The following is a 13,038-nucleotide window of genomic DNA, read 5'->3' on the forward strand; positions in this document are numbered from 1 at the left end:
TGTCCGCGGCTGCAAGGTAAAAGCACAGGTTCGGATATTGCCTATTATATGAATACAATAGTCAATTGTTTTGAAAGACTAAGTCTGCCTAGATATTGCCAACTAATTAAAGATAACTTTTATTTAACATAGCAAATACATATTTACATATGAAGACGGTAATAAGAATACATAAAATAATTAATGATACCAAAAGTTATCCTTAGTGTTTGGGTTTTACATTCTTATTCAAATCTAATCAGGGTCAAATTTGGGTTAGATATATACAAATTAAGTAGTATTTTAGGGTCGAATGTTCTATATTTTTTCTTAAACTATAATGTTACTTTTTTTAAAATTTTTGGTAGAATTGGTGTTGTTATTATCATATTTATCAAAAAAAAAATTCCACGTTAAAAGGCCAGTAGTACTTTTTTTTTATTTAGTGATTTCATAATTTAGATTTCATGAATGGTACCATTCTTGATTTTTTAAATCCACGACATTATTTCCTTTTGTTTTCTGTATAATTTTGCTATTTTACTTAGGATTACTAAGTTAAAAGATAAAATATTATTATTTACTTTTTTACTTTTACTAAGTTTGGTAATGTTTTCTCTTTATTTACCTTCCCACTAATAAATTTCAAACCAAATTCCTATATAAGTGGAGCCACTTCTTACTTATTTAAATTAGAAAGGCATGGAAGGCACTTCTTACTTAGAAAAATGTTATTTGCACTCCATTTTTTATTATTTGTAATTCCACCATTTGTTTTATCATATAGTCTAATTAATGAAAACTATATGATCAAAATGATTATTGAAGTGTGAATAACAAAAATATAGTGTAAATAATCTTACTTATTTAAATTAATAAGAAAGCATGAAAGGATGTCATATTTGTAATCTCTTGTTATGGTCTTATAAAAGTTTTAATTGGAGTAGAATCATAAATAACGCAAGGTAATCGAAAACGTGATAGGTTGAAGTACAAATAAGATAACATGCACATTAACCAACAATTTGAAATGAAATGATTTTAAAAAATAACTAACAATTTCAAATGTGAAGAGTAGATGTAGAAGTTAAGAGAAATATATTTTATAAATTAAATTAAATGTGAAATGCTAGAAAAATAGAATTGGTAGTGGGAAGACGTGTGAAGGCTTGTTGCTAAAAATTCTTTCTCAAATTTATATAGATATAGATAGATATAGATGTCTTTTTTTTAGTGGTTCAATCTCATATTCATGAACTATCTGCAGAAAAAAAAATTCTGGACTATACTAATTTTGTTATACCAACTCTGTTATTCTTATTAGTGTATTAATTGTTACGCTATTTCTCTCATTTTGTTGGGTCTACATTAATACAAGTGTAATTGTTATTATGTCTCGTGTCCCAGAAAATACATAATATCCTATTCAGGTGGATACATGCAACAGATAATCAAATTGATGGTAAAAATTTAGAATGAATAAGTTGCTTTTGCATAACGGTTGTAAAGGTTTCTTGAGACTTTATGAATTAGGTGTCTTGCGTTTGCAAAAAGAATTTCAGAAGATTTTTTGTATTGGAAATGGAGTTAAAACTTGCTATAGGTTACTTTCCTGTATTTCAATCTTATCGTAAAGGGTAATTTACTGTTGAACCTAATTTTTTTTCTGATTATATCCAGCTAATAAATTAACTTAAGAAAATAGATAATTTATGGAGGAAAGCTATAAGTAGCTGGTGCTTATTTTGAAAAATAGATTTATTTTTATTTTATCCAATAAATAAATTAGTTTATGAAAAATGGGTACTCTGTTCTTATAATGGAGGAAAGCCATAAAGAGCTAGTGTTTTATTCAAAAAGGATCTATTTTTATTTTATCCGATAAATAAAATTTTTGTATGCATAAATGGGTACTCTATTCTTATAATGGAGGAAAGTCAGGAAGAGCTAGTATTTTATAAAAAAATGTGTTCATTTTTAGTTTAGCCAATAAATAAAATTTTTTATTTATAGAAAAATGGGTACGCTGTTCTTATAATGGAAAAAAGTCATAAAGAGCTAGTGTTTTATTGAAAAACGGGTTTATTTTTATTTGATCCGATAAATAAAATTTTTTATGAGAAAAATGGGCACTGTGTTCTTATAATGGAGGAAAGTCATAAAGAGCTAGTGTTTTATTGGAAAATGGGTTTATGCAGAATTTTATTTTATCCATAAATTTTTTTTACGGAAAAATGTGTACTCTATTCTTATAATGGCGGAAAGCCATAAAGAGCTAGTGTTGTATTCAAAAACAGGTTTATTTTTATTTTATCCGATAAATAAATTTTTGTATGGATGTCTAGATAAAATTTATTGATCGGATCAAAAGAAAATTTATTTTAACACTCATTTTTCCAAAAACAAATTTTCTTTTCGAAAAAAAAAGAAAATAAGCCCGTTTTCTAATAAAACAGTCGATGTTTATGGCTTTCCTACATTATAAGGAAAGAGTACCCATTTTCTCAAAAACACATTTATTTATCAAAATAAAATAAACATAAAGGCGTTTTACAATTAACCACCCACTATTTACGGCTTGCCTCCATAAATTATCCACTTCACTATATTTCATAAGTTAATTTACTAGTTGGATAAAATTGGAATAAAATTAGGTTGAACAGCAAATTACCCTTTAGGATAAAATTGAAATACAGGAAAGTAACCTATAGCAAGTTTTAATTCCGTTTCCACTACAAAAAATCTTCTGCAATTGTTTTTACAAACGCAAGAAGAATAATTCATAAAGTCTCAATAAACCTTTACAACCGTTATGCAAAAGCAACTTATTCATTCTAAAATTTTAGCATCAATTTGATTACCTATTGGACGTATCAACGTCAATAAGATAATATGTATTTTCTGATACACGAGACATAATAAGAATTAAACTTGCATTAATGTTGACCTAACAAAATGAGAAAAGTGGCGTAACAAATAATACAATAATAAGAATAACATATTTGGTATAACAAATTTGGTATAGTCTAAAATTTTATTTTTTTTCTGCAGATAGTTCACGAATATAAGGTGCAACCACTAAAAAGAATGACATGCATATGTAATGTAAAAATGAATATAAAATGAATGTAGTTACATTGTGTCATCCGGTATTCGGGTCCATAGTGGAAGCCGAACTTCAATAATGAAAAGCCAAAGTTGAAGCTTACTTCAGACGCTATGGGGAAGAAGTGGGGTCACCAAATATTTGGTACAAAGGAAAGACTTGCAATAACATAGTACGGAAGTCAATCTGCTGTTTGCTTCCATCCGTACACGCTTTTACTTGATTCCCTATGCACGCGCTCTGCAACAATTTAACGTCTCCGTTTGGACCGTTTTGCCCCTAACACGTGTCGCTCTCTGCCGGCATTCCTACCATAGGCAGGTTCCTACCATAAAGGTATCCCTCATGTACCTGATCTAAACCGCTTTGATGTCAGTAATTATATTAGTACCTCACACGTGATCCGTACTCCTTACCAACGTATTGGTACAGACCGCTATACCATTTAGTAGAATTTTTTATTGTTTAACAAGCAGAAAACTGATAATATGCGTAGAGAAGGTAGCTGAGCGAGTACTAAACCATACCTGGTGTAGGTAAAACAAATTGGTCCAGCGTAAAGACAAAACAAATGAGCATGCAGCAGCAAGGAAAAACAGAACTCCACCGCAATGCTAAGGTTTTGTCTGCATTTTTTTGAATTTTTTATAAAATAATTATTATAATGATTTAATGTACGTAAAAAAAATAATAAAAAAATATCACAAAAAACGGTGTCATTTTTCGGGGCCGTCCAAACGAGACCAAATCGGAACCTGAGCTATGTGATAATGCAGTAGGTGTCTGAATGACTTTGATGGAACCAAAAGACCCTATTGCCAAGTCTACTTCTGCAACCCATGAACATAAAAAAACAAGTGAAATGAAAGAATCCACATAGTAAAGGTGTTAATGAATAATGAGGGACCCTAAATCACAGACTTATATTATTGTTGGGATATGAAGGGCACTGTATCCAGACTACACTGTCGGTCGTTAACAGTTCATTTGCTTCATGCTCGTTTAATAATACTGTGCTACAGGTGGAATATTATCAATATTGTCCGTCATATTTCTAAGACTACTTATATTTCATTTGCAGTGCCTTAGAAAATTTAAGTTAGACAAATAAATAGCATTGGGATACCAATCTCTAAGAGATGTTATTAATTAAGAGTTCATCTTAAAAAAAAACGATTATAAATCATGACATTATTAAATGATAAATACAAACGTGAGAATCCTAAAAACAAGGAGATGAATTATCTTTGAATTTGTTTCTATCATTTAGTCGCAATATCACTTAGTATCAAATTTTTCATTAATTAAACAGCTAATATATCACTTGGCACTTTTATATGCATTGTAGAAGTTAATTATCTCTATGTATATGGCTCCTAAATTGTGGCATTACGCTTGGTTTGAAAATTCTTCCTGGTCATTGTCTAATTGAAAGGTGGGCTTGGGCTCCTCCCCTTGGTTTTCCATCTTACATAACTAGTGGTACCATGACACCCCATCAACAGGGACCAGGGAAAAATAAATAATGTATATATGTCGGCTGCACAGAAATCCGCCACGTGTAATTTCCGGTGAAGGAAGTTTCATCTGGTCAGGCTAATTGTGTCCAATATCGTGTGGGGCATTTGGAAGGACAGTTACCATTAATGGTGCCAGCAAATTAGATGCGAAAATCTCAACTCTTTTGCTGCAGAAGAGAATTGGCCTCAGGCCATTATATAGGGGTTTAACGGTAAAAACAAAAAAAAAAGAAGAACAAGTCTATAACACTTACAATTTTTGAATTTATTCCTTTTTTTTTTAAAAAATGTAGAGATTATAAAGACCTCCTTTTAAGTTGATAAATTGGATGGCGATCTTTTTGTGACATTTACATTTACTCTCAACTTTTCATAAAATTCTCTTGGAAAATGGATGTTCACAAAGAATAATGATCGTAATTTTACGCTTAACAAATATCAATTATTGAAAGGGGTGGTGGGCTCCTCGAATAAAAATATCAAAGATAGAATGTACCCAAAGAGTTCAAGCTAATAAGATATGGCATTCTTTCTTAACATTCTTTACTTCTTTTTAAAAGAATAAGAAGATGACATTTCATTACTTTGACGTCAATCTCATTCCAGCAATATTATGTATTGCCTATTTTAACATCAGAGAAAAAGGCAATTAACCAAAAAGGAATTTACAAATATGTAAGCAATTTTTTTTTTTTTTAAAATAGAGATAGAGAGAGAGAGAGAGAATATTATGACATGGTAATTTGCCTTAAAGACTTTGCATGATTATTTTTTCATTTTTGAGGCAGCTCTAAAAGAGTGTGTTGGACTGGTGTTGAAGTTGGAAAGAGCCAAATTGAAGTATGAGTGTACGACTCAAAGTCAGCTGAACAGTGTCTTGAGGGGGGGATCGTATACATATGGACATGGATGCATGGAAAAAAGTCTCTACTAATTGATCTTGTCTGGACCAGAAGAGATACTTTTGATAAGGAAAATCGGTCAAAACATCCATCATATTTTATAAAATGATATTTTTTATTCCTTATTTTTTAAAAATATAATTTTGTTCATCCAACCCATAATCACTGTTCATCCAACCCATTCACACACTTATATATATCACTAGAGTTTATTTGTAAGTTACCAAAAACTGGTCATTGCATTTGTAGACAAAAGCACTATTTATATTAGCAAAAGTAATTGGTTGCATCGTAGAAAACTAATGTCAACGACTATTGCAAAACCATTGGTAACAAATAAATTCATTTGACTAAATTTATTCATATCCACATATGAATAGATAGATACCGATATCTTAAATTTTTGCATATGGATATAAATGGGTTACCCAACGATACCCAATAAATGGGTATTATATTAAATGGGTATTATTGTGTAACCTATCAAATCTAATTAACTTATTTAGAATTGTCTTCTCCCAACTCTCCTCTCTTATTTTTGGATTAAGTTTTTATGTTAACTTTTATAGTATTTAGTTCAAAATTTTATATTCTTATTATTCAATTATTAAATAATATGTAATTTTGCGACATAGAGTACGAATCGAAAAAAAAATTGGTAAGTAGACTTATTGAACATTATAAGTAAATTTTTAAGACTAATGATGGGTACAAATAGTGGTATAAAATGATAACTTAGTTTGTAAAAATGAATTTAAATGAGTGTACAAAAAGTTAAAATAAATGGGTTATAAATGGGTTATTAGGTTATCTAATTCATTTTTTGACTTACCTATTTATACGTACCTAATTAAAATAGATATAAATGGGTTAACTCACTTATACCCATTATCTATTTTAATCAACCAAAACCCGTTCAAATTACCTATTTTGATACCTCTATGCAAAACATATGTGGGATATATGGTTTTAGACATAGGTGGGGAGAAGAAACTGCCAGCACAAAAAAACACTAAATTTGCATTTAGAGCATTTTAGACAGATATGCAAATTCACCAGCCTCCAATTGCTTCCACGTAATAAGGCAACAAAATCGATGTACCACTAACCCAACTCAATCTGTACAATACTAACATGTTATACCCATTATCTATTTTAATCAACTAAAATCCGTTCAAATTACCTATTTTGACACCTCTATTCAAAACATATGTGGGATATATGGTTTTAGACATAGGTGGGGAGAAGAAACTGCCAGCACAAAAAAACACTAAATTTGCATTTAGAGCATTTTAGACAGACATGCAAATTCACCAGCCTCCAATTGCTTCCACGTAATAAGGCAACAAAACCGATGTACCACTAACCCAACTCAATCTGTACAATACTAACATGTTATGGTAAAATTTCAAATTTAGCCACCTAGTCATGATCCCCTACCATTACTACTATTCATATTCGTAAGCCAACTCCCCTAAGGATAGGACGTGAAGGGTACTGTATCCGCACTAAACTGTCAGTTGTTGGCATTTCATTTGCTTCATGCACATTTAATAATGCTCTACCACAAGTAGGGTAGAATGCCAATAATGGGAATGGGGTGGCTATCTCAACTAGGGCTGATGCTGAACTGTGTAGCTTGGCTCGAGGTTGCAAGCTACTCGGTCAGCAGCTCAACTCGAGCTCGTTTTGATCGAGTTTGAGTTCGAGCTTGAGCTACTTGGTAAAAGCAATGAGCCAATCTCGAGATTCAATATTTCGCACTCGAAAGCTCGACGAGCTTAATCAAGCTCTTTATAATATATTTTTTAATTTTTATTATTGTGAAATGTCAATAATATCCTTTATTTAAAATTATTAATTTTAATTAATTGAGCTTAATTAGGTTTGATTGAGCTCGAATAAGCTCGATTGAGCTTGATTTGAATTGATTATATCTAATTAAACTCGAGCTCGAGTAATATAAATTGATGTCCAGTTCGAGCTCGAGTTCGAATTTTAAAAGCTCGACGAGCTCGAGCTCGATCTCGAGGTTAGTTATTTTACATCGAGTCGAGCTCGTGTAGTGCACTACTCGAGCTCGACTCGACTCGAACGCAGCCCTAATCTCAACCTTGTCATGTCCTATTTTGGGGATGGCTATCTCAAAACTGTTTTCTCCGTACAGAAGACTCGAACTCAAAGTTAATATTTGGATAAAGTTTATTTGGATGATTTATTTGAGATAAATACTGTAACACTTTTTGTGATGTGATATATGTGAAATAAAAAGGTAATTGAGAAGATAAAAAAGTGGTTGAAATTTATGAAGTAAATTATTTATTTCAAATCTTCTTAATCCAAACACACATGCCCATTTAATAATACTTTACTACAGGAATGCCCATTATTAAAGGTGGTTTATGTACTTGAGATTTCATTCTCTTTTAGAAACCTTCTAGCTCATATCAATGAATTATAGCTTTGCTTGACAAAAAACTTGGCAAGTTCTAATTTTATTTACAGTGCCTTAGAAAATTTAAGTTAGACAAGTAAATAGCATTCGAATGTCAATCTCTAGGAGATGTTGTTAATTAAGAACCCATCTACAAAAAGTGACGGTAAATCCGGACATTACTAAGCAATAGATACAAGCACTAGAATCGCCAAAATCAAGAAGATAAATTAATTTTTAGTTTATTTCTGTCGTTTAGTCGCAATGTCGCTTAGTGTCGAATTTTTCATTATTTAAACAGTCAATATATCACTGGGCACTTTTATATGCATTGTAGAAGTTAATTATCTCTATGTATATAGCTTCTAAATTGTCAGACTGATTGCTTCAGCCAACTTGAAGGTTTATATATACTTCAATTTCCAAATTATTAGTATGCCATATAAAGGTTGAAAGCATGGCCGGCCCTGCCTTGTGTTAGCATACATAATTGTGGCATTACACTTGGTTTGAAAATTCTTCCCGGTTTGAAAATGCGCAAGGATTGTATTAGGTTTTCCATCTTACATAAGTACTGGTACTTTGATACCATCAACATGTACCAGGGAAAAATAAATGTATATATGTCGGCGGCACAGAAAACCGTCACGTGAATATTGGAGCAGGGAAAAATAATTATGCATCTGGTTGGGCTAATCATGAATAGTCGCATTAATAATAGAAAATCTCTACTTTTTTTATGGATAAGTGGCATTAATGGTGCCAGCAACTTGGATGCTGATGGTGATGGATAGAAAATCTCAACTGTTTTGCTGAAGGAGAAAATTGACCACAGGCCTTGACATAGGGGTTTAACTGTACCATTATATTTTGAAAAAAGAAAAAAGAACAAGTCTATAGCACTTAAAATTTTTGAAATTATTCCTTTTTTAAAAAAATATAGAGATTATAAAGACCCCCTTTTAAGTTGATAAATTGGATGGCGATCTTTTTGTGAGAAAAAGGCAATTAACCAAAAAGGAATTTACAAATATGTAAGCAATTTAAAAAAAAAAAATAGAGAGAGAGAGAGAGAATTATGACCTGGTAAAGTACCTTAAAGACTTTGGAAAATAATCAAAAGAGTTCTATATATCAAATTTCGAAATTAAGAGGTTAACTTTGCATGATTATTCTTTTTCTTTTTGAGGCAGCTCTAAATTTGAGACAAGACGAAAAGGAATGGTTCTTAAGTGCACAATGTAGAAGCTAAAAGACATGAAGGGAACTCTGCACTAAGTTGATTATCGAGAAGGAATTTAAATTCCTTTTGGGACTGTAAGGAAGTCAGGTGTTTGAAACTTAAAAGTAAAAAAATCAAAAGGATGTCCAATAGTGCACTCCTCTACTATATGTGGGTTCTTTCCCTCTTATCCCTCATATAGCTCACTTGGACTCTTTCTTCCTCTTAGACTTGGGTAAGATAGGTTATAAATGTTATTGCATAAGAGGGGGGGAAAAAAGATTTCATGGTCACCATTTTTCTCTAAATAAATTCAAGCGCATGGTTGATCATTTTTTGTAGTGTCCATGGTGCTTCCAAAGCTACTCCATTCTTAGCTTAACCTAGTAGTCGACATGCCATGATGCAATTACAAGTTTCCCGGTTAGGTTGTAGTATATCCTTTTCTTTGCTATGGGATGGAATATGACAATTAAGTACCTAATACACATTGATCATCATACTTAAAATTTAACTGTGTAGGAAGCAAGTTGTATAGATTGACACTAAATAGCAACAATATCATTAAAAAGATCATATATTGATAATACATACACTAACATTAGACATAAATATATACAACACGTGTAAAAATTCAAATTGAGAGTCAAATTCGAATTGAGATGAAATAACAAGTATCCATACTTATTAACGTATCCACTTCCGGTACATATACAAGATTAATTCTTTTTTTTTTTTTAAGAAAAAGGACATCGTAAACGTCATACTAGCTATCTCCTTATTTGCTAGTACTACTTTGGAGACAAATTTTTGGGTACCCTCTGCTCCATCTTCTTATTTGCCAGTCTCCTTATTTACTACTTTGGAGGCAAAAGTCTCCTTCTTTGCTACTGCTTTGGAAACAAATTTTTGGGCACCCTCGTCTCGTTTGTATGCAATAATATCTCCTGGAACTGTTCTCCAACAGCTGCCAATTTGTAGATTCCCTGTACAACAAATAAATTCAAATGTTAGTGGCACCTAGAGTTTACATCATATATTGCTAAGCTTTTTAGCGAGCCCAATGGAACTACACAAATTACACTAGAACCAACCTTGTAAGTCTATATCATCATATATCTTCATAGAAATACTTCTTAAAAGCATTAATATGTTCTACTTGTAGGCGCAATGGTATCAAGAACGACCCATCTCCATTAGGACCAGGAATAATGAAGAGTTTTCCATCATAAGCTACTGACCCAGGGGTCAAGAAAATTTCATTTCCCCACCCAAAATCGGCTTTGTGCAAGCCCAGACCAACCCAAGTCGTAACGATCAAATTGGGATTTCCGAAGAACAACCCCTGCGGACGACCAACGGTGTGAAAATATGGACTGGTAGATACCTCCGAAATGTTCTTCATACAAACAAGATATGACCTTACATACTCATCTGTAACATTCTCTATTGCTTCCTTAATTTTCCTTGAAGCATAGCTTAGTGGCCTCGATTGGAGGTCACCTACAATAGCTCTTGTTGGTACAGGTAAGACAGCATTTCCAAAGTACCTTCCGGGCAAGGGTAGTTTAAGCCGATTGCGAAAATCCACAATCACATATAGAACCGTTTCTTGGGCGGGGTTGTGCATCCGGGCCTTGGATAAGCACTTCCATATATGTGCAGATACTGCTACAAACCGGCTAAAGGGGCTTTGATTGCTAGTTTTGTGAATCATCAAATCTTGGTAGTTGGCCTTGTTCCTGATCTGCTCAATTTGGTCTTTACTTAACTTAAGCATGGCACAGATGCTAGCCTTTTTACGCTCTTCCAAGCTGCTAGACTGGCCTATCAGGACGGGTAGTGGGAAAAAGTCCGAGTACTGTAATTTTGGAGCTGTTGATGATGGGTGATCGTCTTCATATTTCTGAAAAATTGTTCGATCTAGAAATGGTTGATCATCAGATTTTTCACCACGTGCAATCTTTGCCCATTCGGAAACAAAATGACACGCGCTTTGGCCGTCCGCAATGACATGTGACACGGCCAAGCCTATAGAAACACCACCACAGGCAAACTTTGTGATTTGCACTAGAAGGAGCGGTACCTCATGAAGGGGAGTATTATTGTTATCTATAGCTGGGATCAGGGCACGGATTTGTGGCGCTGGACAGAAGTCTCCAAAATCATGGATTTTGAGTTCAGATTGAGCTTCAACAAGTAAAGCTCCCATGGAATTGCACTGCAGCTCAACTCGGCCCCCATCTTTTGGGTATAAACGTCCAGCAAGTGGATAAAACGCCAACAAGGCTTCGCTTAGTGAGTCTTTCAAAACCTCAGTGGCATCTTTTAGCAATTCTGGACTTTCTGGCTTGTAAAAATGGACGACAGGCGCATGAGTCACGGCTACACGTTGATCACACTCAGATAAAAACATTACTTTCGTGGGGATTGGTTTTGCTGGTTTGACAATGTGAGAGGCAATCAAGTTAACCATTGTGAGAAGGAAAGAGAATAATGGGAGCGAGAGTTGTAAGAAGGGAAAAAGTATGGCAGTTGGGAGACTTTGTAAGAAGGAAAGGAAATTTTGAGGGTGAGACTTTGGTTGTGGTAGCAAAGTTCCGCCAGCTTACGCTTATATAGACCCGAGATTTACAGTATTCCCTCCGTCCCACTTTAATAATCTTGTTTTTCTTTTTCGTTTGTCTCAAATTGTAGTCCACTTTCCAATTGAAAAATGTAGGTGTCTTTTAATTTCTCTAAAATACCCTTATTCAATGTAAGTTGTTATTACTATAAACTATCTTATTTAATATAGATTATTAGTATTGAATATAACCTTTCCATTTAATGCATTTAGATTTTCCAAAATATATTGATATATGAAAAACCAACTTTACTTAATGTAAGGGTATTTTAAAAAAATAGCAATCTAAATTTGTTTTTCCAATAGAGTTAACTACTTTTTCTTAAATTGTGTAGAAAAAAAAAAACTAGGACTATCAAAATGGGATAGAGGGAGTATTAATTTGACGTTGCCATTAATACTTTCTTTTTCTTTTGAAGTTGATGTTTTGGAGGAAAAACATGTACAACAAAGTACGTACTAGGGTTGTAATGATCCCACATCGGCTAGGGAGGAAGTCCTGGGTTGCTTTAATAACCTGTTATGGTGTCCCTCACCTGACCGAGGCCTTTTGGTGAGGCATTAGCCTGTTGCATTATCCAGCACCGCCAGGAACAAAACCCATGACCCCACGGGACGGCTAATTGTGGGACAATATCGGCCAGAGGTGTTAGAGTACCTTTTGACAATGGCAAGTTTTGTGCAAATATGTTGATGATACAGATATGTGATATATATAAAATAAAAAAACAACTGAAAGACGTGTTGATTATACAAATAAAAAAACTCTGACCAATAATTCACTGCCCAAACAAGCTCACAAATAAACAAAGGTAAATGTGGAGAACAAACTTACACGCCAAAAACTTACAAGGAAAAGTGGAGAACAAATCACACAGCGGCATACTTGTAAACAAAGGACCTTTCTTATTAAGGACCGAAAAGAGCCAACCTTGAACTATGATCCTTGTGTTATAATTGCTTTTACTAGGGTTGTAAACGAGCCGAGTCTAGTCGAGTTTTGGACTTATAGAACCGAGCTTGACTTAATAATAAGTAGGATCGAGTTCGAGCTTGAGCTCGACTCGACTAAGAAAAAGCCAGGGTCGAGTTCGGCTCAACAAGACTCGCGAGATATAACTCGATTTCTGACTTGCGAGCAGCTCGAATTTTCAGGTCCTAACGTAGCTCAAATTTCTGACTCACGAGCAGCTCGTTAGCTTGAGTTTCTGAAAATTAATCTAATAAAAACAAAAAATAATTATTATTC

General features: G+C 33.3%; 1 protein-coding gene across 1 annotated transcript; it reads right to left on the bottom strand.

Moving 5' to 3' along the window:
• Nucleotides 1–10,080: 10,080 nt before the first annotated feature.
• Nucleotides 10,081–11,716, bottom strand: LOC113783773 (spermidine hydroxycinnamoyl transferase-like). Its single transcript, XM_027329984.1, has 2 exons — nucleotides 10,258–11,716; nucleotides 10,081–10,149 (listed from the first exon to the last, which is right to left on the bottom strand). The coding sequence occupies exon 1, from the start codon at nucleotides 11,637–11,639 to the stop codon at nucleotides 10,275–10,277; it is 1,365 nt and encodes a 454-aa protein (XP_027185785.1). The 5' UTR covers nucleotides 11,640–11,716; the 3' UTR covers nucleotides 10,081–10,149; nucleotides 10,258–10,274.
• Between the last annotated feature and the right edge of the window lie 1,322 nt (nucleotides 11,717–13,038).

Source organism: Coffea eugenioides, chromosome 1, assembly GCF_003713205.1.
Source record: "Coffea eugenioides isolate CCC68of chromosome 1, Ceug_1.0, whole genome shotgun sequence".
Lineage (NCBI taxonomy): Eukaryota > Viridiplantae > Streptophyta > Magnoliopsida > Gentianales > Rubiaceae > Coffea > Coffea eugenioides.

Excerpts from the sequence above, each read along its gene's own strand:
- LOC113783773 (XM_027329984.1), bottom strand. The coding sequence starts at position 11,639 with ATGGTTAACTTGATTGCCTCTCACATTGTCAAACCAGCAAAACCAATC.